We start from the raw sequence: 24,326 nt of genomic DNA, 5'->3' as shown, positions 1-24,326 counted from the left end.
GGTTGACTCCATCAACCAATGAAACCAGGCAATACCAGGAGTACTGAAATGACTACCAAACGCATAATTTTTCTATCATATAAAAGTCTCCAAATTTAAAATGTAGTTAAAATGTTGCCGGCAAAGTGTGAGGACATGCTATTTTGCTATTTTGGCAGAAGGAGGCCTAATTTTAGAGTGGGTGCAAAATCTACTTTCAGGGAAGGCATTTGCGTTAACTCCTAAAAGCACTTAGTGCATTGCCACTTAGGAAATTACTTCTTTCCACTTGCTCACTGAGACTCTACTATAGTATTTGCCAAAGTCTCCATATTTCAAGAAGCATCATCAATTCTTAATGGACTTTGGCATAAAGAGGAATTGAGAAGCTGTGGATGTCCCCACACCTTCTCAAAAATGAATAAATACATAAACAAAACAAAACAAAACAACTATGGAGGTGGACAGGGTTGCTCGGGTAGACAGAAGGAAGAAGACTGTTGTCTCTTCTTTCTTTCCTCCCTCCAGCAAATTTGTACTGAATACCTAATCCTGATTACCTGAACACCTACCAACACCTGCAGTTAAAATCATCTGCAACAAAAACTTGGTGGTAAAACTTGATCTCAACTGATGTGAGGCTGTTTATAGTCTTTATTTATCCCTCTTGGTATTGTCATGCCTACATTGTGCTAAATTAATAGAAATTTACAGTTTGCTGCCTTACCAAGGTTGTTATGTAACATGTAGCATATCTTCATATGACCATTCTGAAAAGCACAAAAAACTCTAATTCTGAAATTCACCTTGCCCCAAGGGTTGTGAATAAAAAATTGTGGAACTGTTTTATTATTCTATCTCAATCGTTACATATTTCAAAAGGTTTCTCCTAGATTATAATCGGAGAGAGAGAAATGCCAATAAATCATGTCATAAATCACCATTGTAGTAATATTCACTGTGAACCTAATATGCATCTTTCACGATAACACCCAGAGCTAAGGTCATCTAATTTCTGGAGTCCAACACTAAAAAGGTACTTTAGTATACATGTGACAGTTCACTAAAATATCTACATGACATGAGTTTTAAACAGTCATTATTTAATCTCTCCTTTTATAAATTATGCTAATTCCCATTTAAGTCAATCTGAGACCGTGTGCTGTGGAATAAATTTCCATGCACCTGCTGGATGCCATAAGTCCAGCCCTGCCGGATTCGATCCCGAGCCCACACGTTGTGAGCATTTTCTGCCAACTTGTCCACCATTGCTTCTTGAGACGGGGTGAGTTTTATAAAGCTCAGGTCCATTGGTGCAGGCTTGTATCCACTTGTCAGCTGGTAACTACAAAGCAAAGACAAAGAAATATATCGCTGGCTCTTTCATAAAATACCTATGATAGTCTTTCTATGGCCCCACCTAATTCCAGTGGTTCCATAAACCACAGTGGTAACTACTGGCAGAGTACCTGTCAGCAAGCCTGGACCCCTGTCACTTCAGCTAATAACTGATTAGGTGGAAAACCTAAGTGATCTTGACTTTTTTTTTTTTACACTGATAAAACAGAAATGAGACAACTTACCTCTCTCTCAAAGATGAGAAGGACCTATCATTGTTTGTGTTCCCATTACTCTAGGCTTTTGTATAGTCTAAATCAAAATATTGGGTATCTACTAAAACATCTGATGGATTTCTCTTCCTTTAAAGTCCTTGTTTTTTTTTNTATCCACTTGTCAGCTGGTAACTACAAAGCAAAGACAAAGAAATATATCGCTGGCTCTTTCATAAAATACCTATGATAGTCTTTCTATGGCCCCACCTAATTCCAGTGGTTCCATAAACCACAGTGGTAACTACTGGCAGAGTACCTGTCAGCAAGCCTGGACCCCTGTCACTTCAGCTAATAACTGATTAGGTGGAAAACCTAAGTGATCTTGACTTTTTTTTTTTTACACTGATAAAACAGAAATGAGACAACTTACCTCTCTCTCAAAGATGAGAAGGACCTATCATTGTTTGTGTTCCCATTACTCTAGGCTTTTGTATAGTCTTAATCAAAATATTGGGTATCTACTAAAACATCTGATGGATTTCTCTTCCTTTAAAGTCCTTGTTTTTTTTTTCTCATCTTTTAAATGTTATATTAATGTAATATTTATTTTATAAATCAGTGTATCCTTTCAGATACTATCCATTCCTTATTCTACAGGGATATTTTAATGCATTTGTAATTTATTTCCCTACTGCCATTTCTAGTTACATTATTTAGGAACCCTCTAAATAAGACAGAAGCGAGGAAGTAGAGAAAATCTCAGCTATATAATCATCTCAAATATGATTACATTTTATTTCCCTGGAGTTCAAGGAACTCTTACCAGAGACTACTTCCATATTCTGAGCTGGAGAGATAAGGTACTAAAACAGATATAAGTTTTAATCTTTTGGAAGAAATATAAAATTGAAAATATTAAATTTTCAACACGTATATAGAAGGGCAATAGTACTGCCCGGCTTCACACAGACACACCCCATTGTTTCATTCTGTTTAACTGAGACTGGCACAAGTCTATTTCACAACTGCTTCTCTTTCATTCTTCTGACATTGTTATTTTTCCAAATAATCAACACTATATTGAGGTCCTGATCTGTTTCTGATCAACTTTTCTAACTGCCATTATACTTAAAACAGTTTCCAGCAGATAGTAGCCTTTTGATAAATGGTTTTTGAAAAATTAATTTTATCTAACAAATTAATATAAATATACATGCATCTTCATCTAAAAGATTCTCCTTTTATGTAAATGAAGAAAAAATTCACTAGATAATTATGCTAAGTAAAAAAAATTAATTATCAGAACATGTGAGAAAATACTCTTTAAAATAGAACTATAAATCCTCTTTCTCCTTGTCATTAATCTGGGCTGTGGCTGGCATCATAACAAGGCAGCTCCTTGTGATCCACTTCATTCGCAGCAATCCCCAGCACCTATGCTACCGACCAATACATAGTAGGCAGTCAATAAAAATCTGTCAAATGCATCAATGTATTACAGTAATAAGTAATTTTTAAAGGTTGAATAAAATTGGTTTTACCTTAATTACTCTCATTTCATTATAAAACATCCCACATTTTATAAATAACTTATTTACAGACAAACGTTTTAGAAATTTTTTAATAGATTAGATTGCAAAAATCATGGGTAATTACTGCCTTATGTCATTGAATTTACATTCATAAGCTAAATTTACAAATATGAACTTGCACTCCATTTTAAATAAGAACTCCGTATGTATGCACAATTAACAATAGCTTTTCTTTGTTTTTTATTTTAAAAAGCCACGAGATTTTTAAACCACTCATAACTATAATCATTGTATTTTATGGAATTCTTGTGTTTAAATCAACAGAAAAATCTGTAAACTGGAAGCACAGCCATATATACAAGTTCTCACTCAGAAAATATTTTCTTCAAGAAAGAGCTCCCAGTACATTTCAAATGCACGGACAGGTGATCAAAGTAGCAAGGTCTGATTTTCAAGTTTAACCCTATTTGCGGGAGGCAGCCTTAGGAGCCACGACAAAGAGGCCAGTCTTTCGTCCTCCCCCACCCCACTGCTAACTTCTCACTCCCCCAACTGGCCCACAGACACCCAACACACAGTAGCACACAACCCTCTTCTTTCTCCCACTTTCCTATAGCATTGATCCCATTGAGCTGTCACAGAGGACACAGAGATGATAAAGTTTCAATATGAACATATGCATCATGGATCAGAGCCAACGCTACCTTGAGGAGGGGTATGTGCCTTCTCAAAGAGGAAATATCCTCCCAGCAACTGATCATAATAGTAGGCTCTTCAGAAATATCTCATGGAATGGGGAGGTATTTTTGAAAGGTAGAGTATGCTACCTTGAGGAGGGGTATGTGCCTTCTCAAAGAGGAAATATCCTCCCAGCAACTGATTATAATAGTAGGCTCTTCAGAAATATCTCATGGAATGGGGAGGTATTTTTGAAAGGTAGAGTACGGGAAGGAGGTCCTTCTAAATGAACAATTATAGACAAGTTCTATTAATGTGTAAAGCTGGATAAGACTGACATAATTGTTTCTCTTTATTTTCTAAGCTTTCCTTATCCTATATAGGATTTCTTCTAGAGTTGGTTTAATTTGTGATTGCAATGAAAACTCATGCATTTGCATCTGTTTATTTGAAGTAACACAATGATTAGTTCACACTCATTTTCAGATGTAGATTACAATTTATTTTATTTGCTTTTCTGTATAACCCAGTGCAAGAAAAGATTTGAAGCTTAAAGTGGTTCTTTTCAATGGCCAATCGCCCCATCCAAAATAAAGTTACACACTCCCACTTCACCTGAACTTTTTATTTCTACCTCTGTTCTACTTCAAAACATCTTATACAGCAAAAATAAATACAAATATCTTTGAAATTCAGACGTCAACAGACCATATTTGATAAAACTGCTGACATAATAAATGCTTCAACAATATGAATTCATGGTATCAACAATGATTTATAAAACCATTTTTCTGTGGGTAGTACCTCATAACAAAGGAACTAAGAATCAAATCACTACATCAATTGAGATATTTTTAAAAATAAATAAATGTAGTTTAGCAAATAATGTCCATTTCATCTTACGTTAGGTACACAAAGGTCAATCTATTGCTAATATGAATTATTATCTTCTTGTGGTTAATAAAGAACAAAAAACAAAGCCTTTTGAATAAAATGTGATCCACATGAATCTTGAAAGCTAAATCATTTCAAGTTTCAGATTTATTTCTGGACATTTAAAAGAAAAAAAGGAAAGACTTCTTCCCCCCTCCTTCCCATCAACATCGTATCCGTTCACTTGTCCTAACAAGTTCAAGGAATTGTTGTGTCCTCTCCGTTTGTTTGTTTGTATATTTATTTATTTATTTTTATTAGCTCCCATAAATAAGTGAGAATATGCGGTATTTCTCTTTCTGTGCCTGGCTTATTTCACTTAATATAATTTTCTCTAAGTCCATCCATGTTGCTGCGAATGGTAGTATTTCATTTTTCATAGCCCCCAAAGTAGGAAAAAGTCATATCATTATTAATTATATTAATACAAAATATGTATACCTCATATTAAAGATGTCTTACGTGTTACATTCTACCTTCTCGAACTTCCTGGAAAAATTCTGCCAGAATCAGCCAATAGAGATCTCTCTCCTCCAATCTATTTGTTGAGTAGGTATAGCTCTTACTCCCTTACTTTAATATGCAAAGTCTCTGTGCTGTCGATCATCCTACAAAACCAGCTCCGGAAGAATACATATGGAATTAAATACATTCAATACGTTCACTTTCCAAAGCGTCAAAATTCTTTTGTAGCTCTTTGTTTTATTTTGACAACTATATAATCTAATAAAATGAAACAAAAACAACAGTGAGTGTAATAAAATATCTCAACAGTCCGGGCTTCAGTTTTCTTATAGTAAAATTTCTTTTTTAAATACCTCTGGAAACAAAACAAAGCAAAACAAAAGAACCTGGCAAACAGCCAGTTCCATGTGCATCAAATTACCAAAGATGTAAACAAAAAAACTGATAGCACTTGGCCCACTGATGAACTGTCATGTTAAGCAGCAATTCAGTTGTGTGCTTCATTCCCATCTGACCCATGTTTTTCTTAGGCAGGTATTCTAAACGAGCGTTTGAAAAAGTGCTCAGTATAATACCACCAAAGGGTCAATTGAAGTGGTGCAAAAAAACCATGGCAGAATACCAAAAACACTAAGCAGCAAGCTTTTCATTTTCTTCCAGCCACCCCCACTGCCTAAGCTTACTTGTTTGGTATGAATCAAGTTAAATGAAGCTGAGAGATCATTATGTTGTGAAAGATGTAAGGTAAACACTAAAAGATGATGTCCAAGTTCAGTGAATGTTAGCTGTAAATTTCAAAACCAAATCAGCCCTTCAAGTACCTTGGAACAAATGGGAAAATCTCAGATGACTGCACACTAGAGATATTCAGAATAAGTTTTGCTGGAAGCACATCTACTAGAAATGAATACTGGGCTGACATTTTCACAGAAAGGGTATAGAGAATATTCAAAAACTATTCTCCAGAAAACAAATACAGAAGAATTAATTTCAATGTAGAAATGAGAAGGAAAAGAACAAGGGTACTATTTCTTCTATTTCACTTTTTAAAGAAATAAGCATGTAATATGCCGATGTGCCCTGTGGGTGTACCCCCCCCCCAATTCCTTTTTACTTTAAGACCTTGCTGCACTTCTCAGTTCCTTTGAAACATAACCATGAGGAATCCACTGCCCAAGAAAGGGTCATTTCAAGAACTACAGAGAGGAAAAAAAAGCTGTTCTTCCTTTTTAGATTTTAAAATACAGTCATGGGTCTTAATGATGGAGATGCCTTCTGAGAAATGCATCCGTAGGTGACTTCGTCATTGTGGAAACATCACAGTGTACTTACACAGCCTAGGTGGTATAGCTTACTACACCCCTAGGCTATATGGTCTAGCCATTATATCTTACTCCATCTTTGATCAAAACGGTATGTGGCAGGCACATAACTGTATCTTTGAAAATTAAACGTAGAAACAAAAGTCTTTAGAAAAGGGCCTTGTGATTTCAAAAGCTCTGCTCTGCTTTTGAAAACCGAAAGAACAAAGTCCTTATGCCTTGGGACAGAAAGGAGGACAGATGAAGAATGCAGTCTAGTCTAAGAGAGGGTAAAAGTTCCAGAGCCTAGAGGAGGGGAAACTCCAAGGAAAGTAAGCACATCCCATCCTCTGCCCAGGTGCCCCCAGATACTTCCCAGAACAAAGGTGAACTTGTCTTGCTTCCCAGATTGTATCCAGGAAAATGGCCAGGTCCTATAATTTGGCACACCAAACCCTCACACAGTACAGACACAGGGACAAGCCAAGTCTAGGCTGACAGGGCTGACGCACCTCTTCCTTCTTCCTCCACCTGAGGACCGTATCCCCGAGCTTTCAGAGAGCATTCCCAGCTCTCCAGCACTCTCTGCAGAGGCCTGCATGAAGCACAGAGAAGAGCATGACTCAGAGAGACGAGGAGGGCTCCCAACCTGTGGACCCAAGATCAGTCAGGAAACACACATCCCATATGGAGCCATGAGAGCAAACTCCAATGAGAATGCCCTTTGCTAAGGAGCTTTGTCTCCACACTGAATTTTCAAAGATACGGTTATGTGTCTGCCACATAATGTCTTTGGAGTAAGATTATAATGGTTATACCATAAAGCTTTAGGGGTATAGTAGGCTATACTACCTAGGCTTGTGTAAGTACACGCTATGATGATTGCACAATGACAAAATTACCGAAGGACACATTTCTCAGAATGTATCTCTGTCATTAAGTGACCCATGACTGTATTTTAAAATTTTAAATCAGGGCCGGCCCGGTGGCACACTGCTACAGTGCGCCGCTTGGGAGCGCAGCGGCACTCCCACTGAGGGTTCGGATCCCACATACAGACCAGTTCCCGCTCACTGGCTGAGTGAGGTGCGGACGCAACACCGAGGGTTGCGATCCCGTTGCCGGTCCCGGTCCAGTACAGGTGCGACACTGAGGGTTGCGATCCGTTGCCGGTCGAATGTATCTCTGTCATTAAGTGACCCATGACTGTATTTTAAAATTTTAAATCAGGGCCGGCCCGGTGGCACACTGCTACAGTGCGCCGCTTGGGAGCGCAGCGGCACTCCCACTGAGGGTTCGGATCCCACATACAGACCAGTTCCCGCTCACTGGCTGAGTGAGGTGCGGACGCAACACCGAGGGTTGCGATCCCGTTGCCGGTCCCGGTCCGGTACGGGCGCGACACTGAGGGTTGCGATCCATTGCCGGACACGAAAAAAGACAAAAAGGAAAAAAAAAATTTTAAATCAAAGATCGAAAGCCCTCCCCATCAGACGAGTGCCCCAGAACATATGCAGCCCCAGGGTATAAACCTTGAATTAAAATTCACTACCAAATATCCATTCAGCAGCAGAATGTTTTCAGGCTCTATCAAAAAACTAGTGATAGATTATTGAATAATATGAACCAAAAAATCTATATCTTTATAGAAATTATGTTCTGATGCGGAATCAGGTAATAAATCAAATAAATATAAATGTTAGAAGACATAAGTAATGTGGAGGAAAAGTAATGTAGCAGAGGGTGACAGGAGGAAGAACAGTTTTAAGTAGGGTACAATTTTAGAGGTTGAGGAAAACAGCTTTGAGAAGATGACACTGGAATCAGGACATAAAGGTGAAGATAGATACAGTAAACATAGATTTAATAGAGTTTGCCCCAAACAGCCTAGGATCAAGTTCCAACTATCAGGCTGCATTCTGGCTGCAAGTCCCATTGGGTTTAAATCTGAAATTTAGCCCAGTCAGAGAAAATGAAAAACATTACATTTTAGTGCATTTTAAAATCTGTGGCCTGTGGATTTACCCACTACACATAAAAAGAGTGCATAAAGTTTTTTTTTCTTCACATTTACAGTACCTCATATCATTACAAAAAGATCCAACTATACTTGTAATACAATTTTTCATGTAGGTAAATATTTATATATGCTGAATTGTGTGTGGGTGCTTGTGTCTATATATATAATATACATATGGATACACATTCAGCATCTACCTAAGCATTCATTTCAGAATATCGTTTTAAATTTATATACACATACATGCATCAAGAATACAATTCTCAGCTTTTTATCTGCCCTAATATGCCTAAGAGATACCAAATACTCCGCTTCCCATCACAAGCAGTAGCTTTACAGCTTCAGGGGTATGGAGGTGCTGAGGAAGGGCAGGAAATCTAGCACCAGTTTTGAAAACCTCTCGGGCAATTCTAATGTGCTTTTCTCATAACCCAACGCTACCTCTCATCTCTCAATAATATAGACAGGCAACCAGCTTTTGCCACGTGTTTTGTGTTGATTTAATAACAGGTAAGTGCTAAAGGAAAGTTTAAATAAATGGCATCAATATTCAGACAGAGATTTCATTTTCATTTAAATCTACAACCTATAAAAAATCTCAGTTACTCAGTGTATTAAATATTGAAGACCACAAGCTCTTGCAGCAGTTCCTTCTCAGCTGCGTTTTTCCTTATTCCTGTACTAATTGACTCAATGCTCACCAAACCGTGCAGTGGGTCAAGAGTTTAATTACAACAAATGTGGGAAGATTTATGAATTTAAGAATAGACAATAATGTGTTGTACTCTTCCCTGCTGGCATGTTTGTTTTGAGAGGAGAGAGAGAAGACGGAACAGGGAGAAATGAGTACAGAACTACCATGAATCATACATTCTATGAAAGTCCTTAAGAATTTTTAGTCAAATGGTATGTACTATGTATCAGAGAAAAAAAACTAATACCCAAATTGTCTATTTTCGAATAGGGAATGTAGCATTTAATTCCAATTAATATACTAAACTTGACTGCTTATCAATATATGCAAAGGAGACAGCAGCGACCATGTTATGATGCTACAATGTTGCTCTTTTACAGATCACAGCCCAGGGGCTGTATGTGGAAATCTACCAGGTTTCGAGCAGCTACACAAAAGCAATTTTAAAGGCACTTGTGAACCATATAAAAACTCTGCATTCAGAAAAGATATACTTTGAGCAAAGGAAAGTAAGTGGGTCAAACCTAGAATTGGCAGAGGTAAACTTGGTAAAAATCCGTAGCTATCAGTTCTTAGCAAGCTTTTAACCCCAAATTAATCTTCATGTGAACATCATAAATATTTTGCTTAAATAATTTCTTTTAAGAAAAACTAAGACGTAATTTCTAATCTTTGATGTCTAACACTTTTATCAGTCCGTCTAGATATCACTGGCCTGTGCATCCATACAACCAGTTCAGAAGGATGAACCTTTAAAATCACCAATAGGTTACATATATTTGGCTCTATAAATTACACGTAGAATTGCATTTCACGTTCCTAAACCTTAAATGTTATTACACGGCATTTATCTTTTTGATATAGTGCTTTTTTTCTTGCTCAAGGTAATGTTTTTGAGGTCCATCCTATGGATACACATATTGTATAGTTAATTCATTTCAACTACTCTAACACATTCCGTGAAATGAATCTATAAAAATTACTTTTAAATTCTTAAGTCGATGGGCATTTAAGTTGTTTACAGTTTGCTACTTTAGGAAAGACCTCTCAAAGGAGGTTATATTTGAGCAAAGACTTAAATGAAGTGAGGGTTTGTGCTTTTCCTGATTTTAAAAAAATCCTTCCCCACCCCAAGGTCATGAAGATATTCCACTCTGTTGTCCCCAGAATGTTTTTAGTTTTGTGCATTTAGATCCTGAATTAACCTGCACATGTTTGTGTATAGTGTAGGGTAGAGATCTAACATTTTTTCATTTTGCTAATCAATTATTTGATTACCATTGATTGAATGGTCTATCATTTTCCCACTTAACTGTAATGAGAACTTGGGCATATATCAGATTTCCACATATGCATGTGTATTATTATTTTGGGGTTCTCTTTGTCTCAATTTGTCCATCTCTATACCATCATAACACCACCTTAATTACCAGAGCTGTATGGTAAGTCTTGATATCTAGCAGAGCAAGTTAATCTTCTGCAAAAGACTGTTGGCTATACTTGGGCCTCTGCAATTCCATATGTGCTTTGGAATTAGCTTATCAAACTGCTTGCAAACCTCCACTGGGAGGGTGACAAGAATAGCATTAACTTTAATTTGGGGAGAAATATTATATTTGTCTTACCATGCATGAACATAATCTTCCCCTGTTTATTTAGACACTCTCTGAAGTTCTCTAATTAAATCGAAGCACTAGCCACAGGGGTCTTACACCTCTTTTGTTAGATTTTTCCTAGGTTTCCCATCTAACTTAGAGATTTCTTTTTTACTTTTTTTTAATGCCATTTTTAAATAATATATAAATGGTATTTTAAAAGATATTGATCTAGCAATATTGTTAGTAATAATTCTGTGAATCCTCCTGAGATTTCTATACAATAATATTACCTGCTATTGATGAATATTTATGTTCCTTTCCAATTCTCATGCTTTTTTGTTTGTCTCATGGCATTGGCTATATTGAATACATCAGGTAGTAGTGGCTTACATGCTCTCACTCCTGAATCTTAAAGGAAAAATTGGGGGATTTTACCTTATAGATTATTGGTTGATGTTGGCCTTGTAGTGAATGCTTATAATTTTATGTTGCCTCAGCATCCATTTTTAAATATAAGTTTAATTTTCTCATACCAGAAGCAGGTCTCAGTCACCCTTGACACAGTTTCCAATACTATACCACACCACAATGGCCAAAGCCCACGGCCAGTGATAAGAATTTAGAAACACCTTTCCAGCCCAGCAGGCTCCCAGCTTTCCTGTTGCTCCCTTTGAAGGAATCCTTAAGGTGGGAATTTGATGTGACCCACACACTTTTCCCCGGTTTATACAGGTAGCTGCCATGCTCTCTTCTCTCTCCCTGTCTGAGCTCCCTGACCTCCGTGTATGTGTGTGGATGGGGTGGGGGGAGGCTCTAGGCTTGCCCTGTAACCCCCAGGGTCTGTAAGTACTAAAACTCTTAAAGTTTCAAACATGGTTGTATCATTGAAGCAGTTGACCCCTGAAGGTGAAGCACCCTGAATAGACCCACGCAGGGGGATCCCTGCTGGTCCTCTTTTGTCTGGGTCTTCAAAGTAATTACACTATTAATTCAATTACTTTAATAGTTCCAGACCTAGTCACGTTTTCTCTCTTCTTGGGTCAGTTTTGATATTATTCTACGCAATTATCAATACCATTTACCTTTAGAAAATTTTGACATACATTTATTGCATTTTTCAATCTCTACTGCAAATATTTCTAAGATTGCTAAAAGAAATCTTTGTTTTTTCCTTTGTAAATCTCCTCAGAGGATTTTTTTGTTCCTGCTTATAAGGCTTTTAAAACATGCTTTTGGTCTCATTGGCGTTTATATTTCATTCCACACCCACCAAATTCATTAGTTTCTGTTCTTATTTTTTTTTTTTCCTTTTACTTTCTCAAAGTACTACTTTATATATGCAACTCATATGTCTTATCATGAAGTATTTTCCTGTCTCATTATTGTTTTTAAATTTCCATAATAAATAAGTTCAGGAGATCTACTTTACAACATGGTGACTATAGTTAATAACAATATATTGTATATTTGAAAACTGCTAAGAGAGTAGATTTCTCATCACAAAAAATAGTAAGTATGTGAGGTGATGGCTATATTAATTAGCGTGATTTAGCCATTCCACAATGTATACATATTTCAAAACACCATGTTGTACACCATAAATATATGCATTTTTTATTAGCCGATTAAAAAAATAAACAAAAACAAAAATTAAAATAATAAAATAAATTTGGTTTTGATTCACCCATTTATTAATGTATAAGGGAAAATACATGAAAAAAAGAGAGATTCACTTCGTAAGATCAAGAAATATGTATTCTCTTTTTAAATTTGAAATAAACTAAGAGTTTTAAACAAACAAATAAATTTCCATGAAGACATGTTTGATCCATAAACTATTTAGAAGTATGTTTTAAAATTTCTAAATATTTCATGACTTTATATGATTCTTTGCTGTTATTCCTTGTGATTCACTGAATATAATCTTTATTAAATCAGTCCTTATGTTCTAAAGGATATTTAATTTTAAAAGTATTCCATCCATGCAGTGTTCTATATATGTCAAACTTTTAAGTTGCATGGTTTTGTATTTTTATTAATCTTTATTATTATTTATGTTACACATTATCAGTTTCTGAGAGTTGTATTATGATCTATCACTATGATTGTACATTTGCTTATTTCTTTTTAAAAATCCATTAATATTTTGCTTTATTGATTTTTGAAGGTGTTTTACTTGGTGCATACATGAGTAGTTATACAATAATGCTTGTTTTTTTGATCCTTTATATGGTGACCTTCTTTTCCTAATATTAGTTTTGCTTTAAGAGCTATTTTGTCTCATACAGGAAAATTGATAAAAGGAAGCTGCATCAGTTTCCTTTTGTGTGACATTGTTTAGTATATCATGTTCTCATTTTTCAACTTTTCTATGTGCTAAAGTTCTTGATGTGTCTCCTATAGTTGGGTTTTATTTGGGGGGGCTATATATACCATGAGTTATATTTTTGAATCTAGTTTGACAGTCTTTGTCTTTCACTCGAAGAACTGAATCCATTTACCTTTGTTGTAATTAATGATACTTTTGGATTTATATCTGTCATCATATTTTTTATTTTTAAAAACAACTATAAAGTAACTACAGAAGAATATGCTTCAGTACATTATAATGAAATGTATTCGACCGATCCACGACCAAGTTAAGAATTAGAACATGACTAAGACCACTGCAGCTATCTGTGTGCTCCTCCCCATCCTATACCCGTCTATATTCCATCCCAAAGATAATTACTATCTAGAATTATGAATACACTGATTATTTAAAAATCATTCTTATCAAATAAGCATAAACCTCTAAAAATATGTATCTTTTAGTTTTACTTGTTTTTGAGCCTCATAAAACAGTTTTATAATTTATATTGCCTTGTGGGATGTTTTTTTCCACCCTCATCATTACTCTTTAGTGTTATCTATGATTTCATTTATAACTTTAAATCATTCATTTTACTATTAGACTATATCTATTTAACCCATTTTAGTATTGAGTAATACTCTCACCACTCCCTTTAACCTCCCCCTATTTTTTGCTATTACAAATAATGTTGCTATTACAACAGTTTGTCTGTTTGGTGGTGCAGACTTTCTCTAGGGCATATCTCTAGGAGTGGAATTGTTACCTTGGGTAACAAGGTGTACACATCTTAAATTTTACACAATGATGGCAAGTTGCTTTTAAAGTTGTTATAAAAACACTCCAATATTTTAGACTTGTGCTGATCTGTAACCATATTGATACTTGTTAATATCAAGATTCCTTAAGCTTTGCCAATAGCATAAGAATAAAATAATATCTCATGACAAATAATATCTCATGACAGGGTCAACAAATATGAGTACAGTTCATTTAATGGTCTCACCTTTTCCTCTTCCCCCACCTACTCTCACATAATGCATAGCTATTGAGAGCAATACAAAGAAAAGATATCAATTAAAAAATACCAAAAGCAAAGGACCTTAATTCCTCAATGAGACAAACATGTAAACCATGTGCCCTATCTATCTATCTATCTATCTTAGAACTGGAAATGAAAATAGAGATGGTTGTTACAGGGACATGTATTAACCCATTTCTTTTAACAGAAAAAGGAAGCCAGACTTTTTCTGACAAAAGGTAATTCTGCTGTAGCTGATTGTTTTGACAGTGCAAATTGGCTTTACCCACTAGGTTTTACGATATATAAATTTCATAAATAAAATAAGCTAATTTGTATCCCAAGGCTTTGATCACATGTGCACACACACACAGAACACAATAAACATAATTTATTAAATATGTTATGCTGTCAAAGGTAATATAAAATTAACGTTTTCATTTTCTTATCCCTCTAAGTGAAAATGTAACAGGTATAACTACTAGTTTGTTATTTTTTGTGGGGTTTTTTTTAATTTTTTTTTTTAGACTTAATAATGTCTTTTTGGTTTACATCTCAAAAAATTGAGAATGAATGACTTCAATGAGGAAAATGAATTCTTTTACAAGTTAGGTGGTTTACAATATTTTTACTTTCAAAAAATTGAACAAAGACATTAGAGATATTTAAACATAATTTTACATAATAAATAACCATGATTTTTGGTTCACTGAACTGAAGGATCTTCATAACAAAATTCACTTATTTATGTGAACAAAGAATGCAAATGATCCTATAACCTGTCTGTTTCTATCAATAAATAATATTTATACCTGGATACATGATATAATTAGAACAATAGCTGAATCCATCTTACCATAAGCTATTTCCAATAAAAACTTACTTTTATACTAATTTTTATCAAAAATTAATTTGTTGCTTTGAGCACTTGTATACTAAAAGCAATTATAATGATAACTCAGAAGAAAAAAGTCACATAATGACTATAATCACAGAAAACAAAAACAATTAAAAATTAGATACTCATTTTAATCAAAGACTGCCAAGCATAAAAATATTGTTTAAAAGCATAATACACTGTGAGAGAAATGGATTGGGAATACAGTTCAAAGAGAAAAATGAAATAATGTAAAATGCCCACTTATCAACAACATTTTCACATAGCTTTTGAATAGATGATAGATATATCTAATCACTGTGGATCTGCTTTTATTACATACATTAAAAACTGATGCAAAACGCCAATTCAAAATGTAAACATGTGAAATGTATTATAAAGTCACATCCTTTGCAACTGTTCAAACTTTTCCAGAAAAAGTTTAGAACCTAAAAATGTGCAAAGTAATATACGGTTTTTGTAAATTCTTTTATGGAATACCTTAATAAAAACGGAGACTGATGAACCAGAGCTTGCTTGAATCTGCATTTGCATAGCAAGCACATGATTTTTACTTGGGTTTTATATTTATCTGGAGTAACTGAAGTCCTGGGGTGACTGATGGAGATTATGGGGTGGCTACTTTGTTTTCATCTAATGATATTATTTAACTCATTTCCAGGCCTGCTATTTACAATCTTTAGGCCTCAGACAAGTGGCTTGAGTACTCAAATTCAAATAAATCAGGAAATAATAATGACACGAAACAGCTATTATTTATTGAGCACTTATTTAATATCTACAACTTTCCTATGAACTAGGTATTATTAATGCCTATTAGCAGATGAGAAAGCTGAGGTTTTAAGAAGTTAAATGGTCATAGCACAGCAGGCAAAACCACTATAGCATGTATCTGTCTCGGTTATCTCATCTTCAAATGGGGATAATAATACTGACTTCATAATTATTACTCAAATACATTTTCTTTGCAAAAGCAGATAAAATTATAACCAATTTTTTTGGTGGAAAGTGGAAAGTTGTATATATATGATCAGTTAGAAATAAGAACACATTTGTGTGCACATACACATACAAACTGAAAAAAATAACATACTCTTTATAACACACTCCCAAATATATTCTGAGCTTTGTTTCTTCTCTTGGCGACATGATACAGACTGCTGACTCACCATAGACTTGATGTAGCTCCGAAAGTAATTAATTCAGCTAGTTTAAATTTCTGAATTTGAATTTTATAGCTTAAGTGTACCTGTCAAGAGTAATTTGGTTGCACTAAATCTATGCACAGATTATTTGATACTGCTTAGTCTTTCAACTTACTTCTTGGGTAGCTTCATTTTTTTCACCTTTTCTTCAGCATGTTCATCTGATATACCCACATGACATCCTAATGCCAACAACGTCCTGGAAAACAAAACCAAAGATAAGCTGCAACAATCCCTTCCCTATGTCCAGAATAGCCCAAAATGATAGTGATGGAAATGAGATATAACATTCCATCCTGAAAGCACAGCATAAGTCTTTTGTTTTTAAAGCAAAAGGGAAATTTATTTATAATTTACATTCTAATCAGGGGGAAGACACTGAAAATCGAAATAGCACAAAAAGGAATACATTGAAAAGTAAGGTTCCCTTCAACCCCTTCCTTCTAAGTATGTTTCCTTCCCCAAAGGCACAGATTGCTACCAATACTTGTATACCCTGTTGGAGAGTCTATGGATACACTAAAGCAAATATGACGGCATTTCAAAAGGTTCATGGAAAGATTCATATTATCTTCTAATTCTATTTTTCCACAAACCTTTTGAAGAACCCTCGAATGATGAGTGTGTGTTGTTGCTTTTACCTTTTATACCAATAGGTATACACAGGAGACATTTCTCTGTAATTTTCTATTTTTACTCTACAATACAATACAATTGATATCACTGTCCTTTCATAAAAAACTGGTTTACCTTTTTAATAGTTCTTAAGTGTTCCATTAGCTGGAAGTGTCATGATCTTTTTAATCAATTCCCTGTTCATTGTCTTCAAGGCTATTTCCAACCTTTTGCTATTATAAACAATTCTGCAGTGAATAGGCTCATATATTTAATACATGTAGTAATACCTACATCTTAGGGTAAATTCCTAGATGTGAAATTACTGGGTCAGAGGGTATGCATATTTTAATGCTAGACAAATATTGTCAATATCTATAGAGTTGGTAATAATTTACATTCCCATCAGCAATGTATGACACTGCCGGCTTCTCACACCTTTACCAGCACAGATGACCACACTGCTTGACTTCTGTCAGTAAGTTTCAAACGGTATCTCGTGATAGTTTTAATTTGCATTTTTCTTATAAGTGTTTAAGATATGTCTGTACTTCCTTTTTCCTGTGAAAATATTCTTTGCCTGCTTTGACACTAAATCTGGTTTTTGTTGTGGCATTTTTAAAGCTCTTCAGGGCCGGCCCGGTGGCGCACTGGATAGTGCGCCGCTTGGGAAGCGCGGCAGTGCTCCCGTCCGAGGGTTCGGATCCCATATACAGACCGGTTCCCGCTCACTGGCTGAGCGAGGCATGGGGGCGACGCTGAGGGTTGCAATCCCGTTGCCGGTCCCCGGTCCGGTACGGGGGCAACACTGAGGGTTGCGATCCGTTGCCGGACATGGAAAAAAAAAAAGAAGACAAAAAAATAAATAAATAAATTTAAAAAATAAATAAATAAAAGCTCTTCAAATAATGTCTGAGATAATGAGTTGCAAATATTTTTCTTTTTGTCTTTTTACTTTCTTTATGATGTTCTTTCTATTCAGTTTTAAATGTTTTTATATAACTGACTTTTTCTGTCTTTTTTGAAGGTTTCTGGGTTATATGTGATATTTAGAAAGAGATTCACCTATACTTAAAATCATTTTAAGAGAAATGTATTATGCTTTTTGTTTATGGGTGGAGGGTGGGGGGAGGCTATATGGCTTGCGGTAGGATTTAACTTTATTTTTTTTTCCAGATGAATACTCAGTTCCATCAAAGATATTTAATGAATAATCCATCTTTTCCCAATAATTTGAAATACCACCTTTATCATATACTAAATCTCCAATATTATTTCGAATCGACTTGTGGACTTTCTAATCTAGAAAATTCTCATTTTTGCATAACATTTTGGGGTCTAAATTTGCCAGAAACTGTTTATCCATTTTTTAGATTTCCTATATTTCTTCCTCCTCTGAATGACCTGTTCTTGATTTTTCCAAGAAGTATTCTTACCACTCACATTTAGAGTTCAACCTTTAAAGTCCTCCAGGCACATATAGAACAACTTGTCTCTAACAGCCACAACAATGAGTGGTTTCTCCTGTCTCAACAGAATAAGATAAAATGGTATATCCTTTTTGGATCACAGAATTTCTAAGATCTGGTCAGTTCCAGTAGGGTGTGGGAAGTACCTAAAACCCATATATACTTATCCTCTACAACATTTTTAAAATGTGTGTGTAGATGAATGTATAGATAGATATCCATACAGATAGATTAGACAGATATCTATTTAGATGAATATAGATATAGATAGCCCAGCTCCGTGGGAACTCGAAGTTGACAGTAATATTTGGATTTATCTTAAATTCAGGCTATTAAACCTATGAGGAGAGGCCCATCAAGAAATCTTCTGATTATAATGTATCATCCCAAGCTGATCTGTAAAAACAGGCAGCAAATGTGGCCCACTCACGAGTATTTTGGTGTGTAAGACAATTGGAAGTACTATCACTGCAAATTAGTACCTTAGCATCACACTTCATGAATGCAGTTAATGTGAGTCCACACTGAGACAGTCACGTGGTATGCTGAAATCAAAAACAGGCCTGAATCATGGAAGATTCAGCTAGTTAATGTTATTCTTAAGAGCTTCTGAGAGAGAGTCAGTGCAACTCTTCCCTGTATCTTCAGCCTGCTGGCCTATCCCACCGTGTTACAGACTTGTCAAGTTAGTGCAACTGTGTGAACCAATTCCTTAAAATGCATACATACATATATATATTAGAAAGGGGGAGAGAGAGAGCGAGAGGAGAGAGAGAGAGGCTACTTCAAATAGTTCATGGAAAGACTCATTATCACTTAATCATATTTTTCCACAAACTTTTTGAAGTACGGTGTGTGTGTGTGTGCGTGTGTGTGCGTGTGTGTGCGCACACGTGCATACAGACATCCTGTTGGTTCTGTTTCTATGGAGAACCCTGATTAGTATATGAAGTGAGGTCCTCAAATACCACGCTGAGGGAATCACACTTATGTAGATGGTCTAGGAGCCACTGAGGTCTATGCCTGAGAAAAGTATAATCAGAAGTTGTTAGGTAGAAGATACACTTTTTAGGGCCAGCCCAGTGGTGCACTTGGTAGAGTGCAGTGCTTGGGAGCGCGGTGGCGCTCCCGCCAAGGGTTCGGATCCCATATAGAGACCGGTCCGCTCACTGGTTGAGCGTGGTGCGGGCGCAACACTGAGGGTTGCGATCCCATTGCCGGTCGCAGTATGGGCGTGACACTGAGGGTTGCAATCCCGTTACCAGTCATGAAAAAAAAAGACAAAAAGGAAAAAAAAAAAAAGATACACTTTTTAAAGTATATCTGATTTATTATTATTTCCACTTTTGTTAAATTTATAGAGTTGTGTGACTACAACCACAATCCAGTGTTAGGACACTTCCATCACCCCATCAGGTGATGGACATTTTCTGGACATTTCACAGAAATGGAAAACCTACAGCATGGTGTCTGTTGCATCTGGCTCCTTCACATAGTGTGATATTTTTAGGTTTATCAATGTTGTTATAGTGTATATCAGTAGTTTGTTTCCTTTTATTACTGAATAATATCCTATAGTAAGTCTATACCACATTTCGTTCATCCATTCATTAGTGGATGGACATTTGCAGCTTCCAGTGTGCGGATACTATGTATTATGCTTCTGTGAACCTTCATGTGCAAGTCTTCGCATGGACATATGCTTTTATTTCTCTTTGGTAGATACAAAGGAGTAGAATTGGTAGGCTGTATAGAAAACTTATGTTTAACCTCTTTAAAAACTCCCAAACTATTTTCCAATGTGGTGGCACCATTTTACATTCCCACCAGTAATACATTTGCATTTCAGTTTTCCATCATTTCCACCAACACTTGGTATGTCTGCCTTTTTAATTACAGACATTTTAGTGTATGTGTAGCAGTGTCTTGTGTTTTAATCTGTATTTTCCTAATGACTAATAATGTTGAGAATCTTTTAATGTATTTATTAGCCATTTGTGTATCTTCATTGGTAAAAAATATACTTAAGTGTTCTACTCACCTTTCTCATGGCTTGTATGATTTACTGTAAATCCTACAAAGACAAACTTGCATGATATACAAATATTTTTTTCCCAGTCCGTGGCCTGTCTCTTTATTTTCTTAATGGTTTCTTCTGAAGTGCAAAAAGTTTTACTTTTAATGAAGTCCAATTTATTGATTGTGTTTTCTTTTATGAGTTACGTTTTTATTAGTATTATATCTAAGTGCTCTATGCCTAATCCAAGGAGGTTTCAAAATGGGAGCAATAGATTATTTTTAAAAATCTATTTATTAATGCCTTTGACCACACCAAGTTCTTTGAATGAAGCCTGTTTGGTCTCTGTATTATCTTTATTAAAACCATTTTATCTGATGATTCAACACGTTTAATGAATTTGTTTTTTAAAAGTCTGCTGAAGGGCTGGCCCATGACTCACTTGGGAGAGTGTGGTGCTGACAACACCAAGTCAAGGGTTAAGATCCCCTTACTGGTCATCTTTAAAAAAAAAAAAAAAAAGTCTGCTGAAGGGTGTTGACAGAAGCAGCACATTATGAAGAGTAAACCGCAAAGCCTATGAAGAGGCAGCTGCTCTGATGTAGAGAAGAAGCTGCTCTGATGCAGGAAAGAAGAACAGAATAAGGGAAGCATAAGAGGACTAGCTGACAGCAGGTTCTTGGTCTTACTCCTGTTTCTTCCTTAGCGTTTTGCACATGCATTCAATAAATATTTACTACTAGACTAAGCAGCAGGAATTGGTTAACGTGGCATTTTCATACCTAAATTACACAGCCCATAGCCACAGAAGGGAAAACAGACTGCCACAAAGCCATAAAAACAGTAGGCATCCTGTAGGAAGGCATTTAGTATGTAAAAACCTGGTTAGAGACTGAGCTTTATCTTCTATTCATTCATTCATTCCTTGACAAATATTTACTGAGCTCTATGTAGAGTTGGAAAATGGTGAAAAAAACCAAGTGGCATGTCTGCACTCATTAAACTTATGGTCTTATCACCTGAGCCCATCAGTGATTCCCACACACCTGGGAAGCAACTACGCTGAGAGGTATGGAAGGAATGAGAGCCTACAGGAGGCTTTGTTGGGTAAAGTAGAGTAGTAAATACGTCCCAGAGAAGTGACCCTGACCCAAGGTCTGACAGATGAGAATCATTCAGAGAAGGGAACATAAAGAAGACCTTGTGGTGGAAGGGAATGTGTGAACAGGCAGGCAGAAAGGGTATAAAAGAGTAAAAGGGTAGCTTCGCTAGTGGTGAGGCTGGTGAGAAGTGAAGCCAGACCTTTTGGGACAGTTAGGCAAATGAAGGCAGTCTTTATCTTAAGAGTACTGAAAAGCCATTAAAGGATTTTACATAGAGAGAATGACATAGTCACCTAAATGTTTGAAAAGATCATGCTGGCTACAAAGTGCAGCATGGCGAAGAGGGGAGCTAGGGTGTATTTCAGTTGGATCTGTTGGGAGGATGTTTGCTATGGGTCAAATGTGTCCCCAAAAAGTTCATGTATTGGAATCTTGATCCCCACTGTTACAGTGTTAAGACAGTAGAAAATCCAATTATGATATTTGAGAGGTGATTAGATTGTGAGAACTGTGTCCTCATGAATGGATTAATCCGTTCATGGAGTAATGAGTTATCATAGGTGGTAACTGGTGGCTTTATAAGGAGCACACCAGAGAGCTCTTGTCATTCTCACCATGTGACACCCTGAGTCACCATCAAGAAGAAGGCCCTCACCAGATGTGTTTCCTGGACTTTGGACTTCCCAGCCCCCAAAACTGTAAGAAATAAATTTCATTTTCTTTATACATTACCTGTTTCAGGTATCTTGTTAAAAGCAACAGAAACGGACTAATACAATAATACAGTTTCAAGTGAGAAATAATGGTAGCTTAGACCAGAGTGGTGTAGGGTGGTGATGGTATTGGAGCTGATGGTGGGTGACAGCATCATTAGTGATGGAAGAAAAGGCAAGAAGTGGATGGATTAAAAGGTGATGAGAAAGCCATGGGTGAGGGAAAGAAAAATGTCAAGGATGGCTCCTAGATCATTGGTTTGTGTTATGGGGCTACTTGACACTATAAAAGAAGGAAACTGAAAGAAGTCAGAGATTAGGTAAAAAATCACAAAATTTGAGGTACATTTGCAATATCCAAGCAAGGTGGCATCTGAGAAAATGTTATGTGCCATAAGCCTTATTAGGAATAGCTTTACGATGGTGAATCAAAAGAAAAAGCATGCTATGAATGTTGGGTGATAATCATGTGTAGGTTCTCCACTTGTAGCAAATGCATAATGGGATGTTGATGATGTGGGACACTATGTGTGAGAACAGAGGGAATAAGGGATATTTCTGTACCTTCTGCTTAACTTTGCTATGAATCTAAAACTGCTCTAAAAAATAAAGTCTTAAAAAAAATCATTGTGCCTGCCTTCAGGAAGCTTACAGTAGGAAAAGCAAATATTAAATAACCTCAGAAAGTAACATTACAAATTGTGTTGAGAGCTATAAAAATACTATGAGGTGTTATAAGGGAGGGAGAGGATGGAGAGGGGAAATTCTTACTTGGGAAGTGACATTTAAGCAGATACCTACGGGATAATTACTGAGGAGCCCACTTACCAGTAAGGCCAAGAACAGTCTAGGCAAGGGAAACAGGATAGGTAAGGGAGTAGGAAGTTTAACTCCTTGGAGGGAAAGACCGTGGGGGCTGATGGAGAACAAGGGGAAGAGTGACACAAGATCCTCTAAACAGTAGGAAGTGTCAGATCATCCAGGCCCCACCCACACTCATGAGGATATTGGATTCTGCTCAAGTGCAACGGGAAGCCAATGAGCATGTGTATGAATGTCTGAGTGTGTGCAGCTCAGCCGCTGTGTGAACATGAAGAGGGCCAGTGGGAGGAAGGGTTAGGAGACGGCTACCAGGATAGTCTGGGTGACAGATGATGGTGGCTTGAGCCAGGGTGATTGCTGTGAAATGGAGGAAGAGGACAGACTGGATGTATATCCGGGAGGACTTGATGACAGGACAGATGCAGAGATAAAACAAAAGGAGACGTCCAGGAAGATTCCTAGGTTCCGGGGCAGCAGGCTGACCAGCAGGGGGTGCTATTCACAGGGAGGTATGGCTGGAGGTCAAGGTGCTTCTGACGCACCCAGAGAAGATGTCAACTGAGGGGTGAAATACGCACACTCCGTTGCTCAGAGCAGAGCAGACATCTGGGGTAGAAAGGAACATCGGGGCAGTTGTCAGCACTTGTGCAGTAAGTAGTCATGGGTGTGAAGAGAATAACTCCTGAGAGTCTGCACAGTGAAGAGAAAGGACCCGGCACTGGACATAAGATTCACATTAGAGACTGGGAAGATTGTTGCCAGCAAGAGACAGAAAAAAGGAAGGTACACATACCGCTCCCCTCACTGGCCCTGGTCCCTTCCATTCCTCTCCACCCTTCTCCCACATATGCACACAAACACACTGTATTTCCTAAAAATACTTTTAAGGACAAAACCATTGTTGCAGCCTCACGATAGTTTTGTTAACTTCTAAAGAAACATTCTATGAACATACACTATGCATTGATTATAAATCATTATAACACTAATTTCCAAAATGTAAGCTATTTATTCAGAAATTAAGATCTAGAATTTGGAAAATATTGTATGAACTGAAGACTAAACCAGAAACTAAACCTCCAGCAGAAACACTGGTTACATTTGGGGGACATCTGGCATGCTCTCACAAGCTGTCCTGTTCTGAAAGAGGGTGTCAGGATTTGGCAGTATTGTACAATACACAGACGACAATTTGAGTCTAAAGTAAGTTGTCTTTGTCAACAATTCACATGACAGAAAATCACAGAAAGAGCATCAAAAATTCTTATTCACATTAAATCACCCCTCAACCCAAAATAAGGAATATTCTGGAATAATTTTGTGCTTATTTGTTATTTGGCTCAGGATTTAAATAAATAAA

General features: G+C 36.5%; 1 protein-coding gene across 1 annotated transcript in view; it reads right to left on the bottom strand.

Annotated features, from left to right (window-relative positions):
- Positions 1-24,326, bottom strand: part of LOC103587716 (ryanodine receptor 2-like) — a gene marked incomplete at its 5' end in the record, with an annotated part of 226,133 nt that overhangs the window by 21,488 nt on the left and 180,319 nt on the right. The window contains 2 exons of the mRNA XM_008569236.1: positions 1,165-1,324; positions 16,343-16,426. Coding sequence (XP_008567458.1) covers positions 1,165-1,324; positions 16,343-16,426 — 244 coding nt within the window. The remainder of the gene's footprint in view (positions 1-1,164; positions 1,325-16,342; positions 16,427-24,326) is intronic.

The sequence above is a fragment of the Galeopterus variegatus genome, unplaced genomic scaffold (assembly GCF_000696425.1).
Source record: "Galeopterus variegatus unplaced genomic scaffold, G_variegatus-3.0.2 Scaffold482, whole genome shotgun sequence".
NCBI classification, from domain to species: Eukaryota; Metazoa; Chordata; class Mammalia; order Dermoptera; family Cynocephalidae; genus Galeopterus; species Galeopterus variegatus.
Note: the sequence above shows the minus strand (reverse complement) of the source record. Positions and strands in the feature narration are given on the sequence as shown.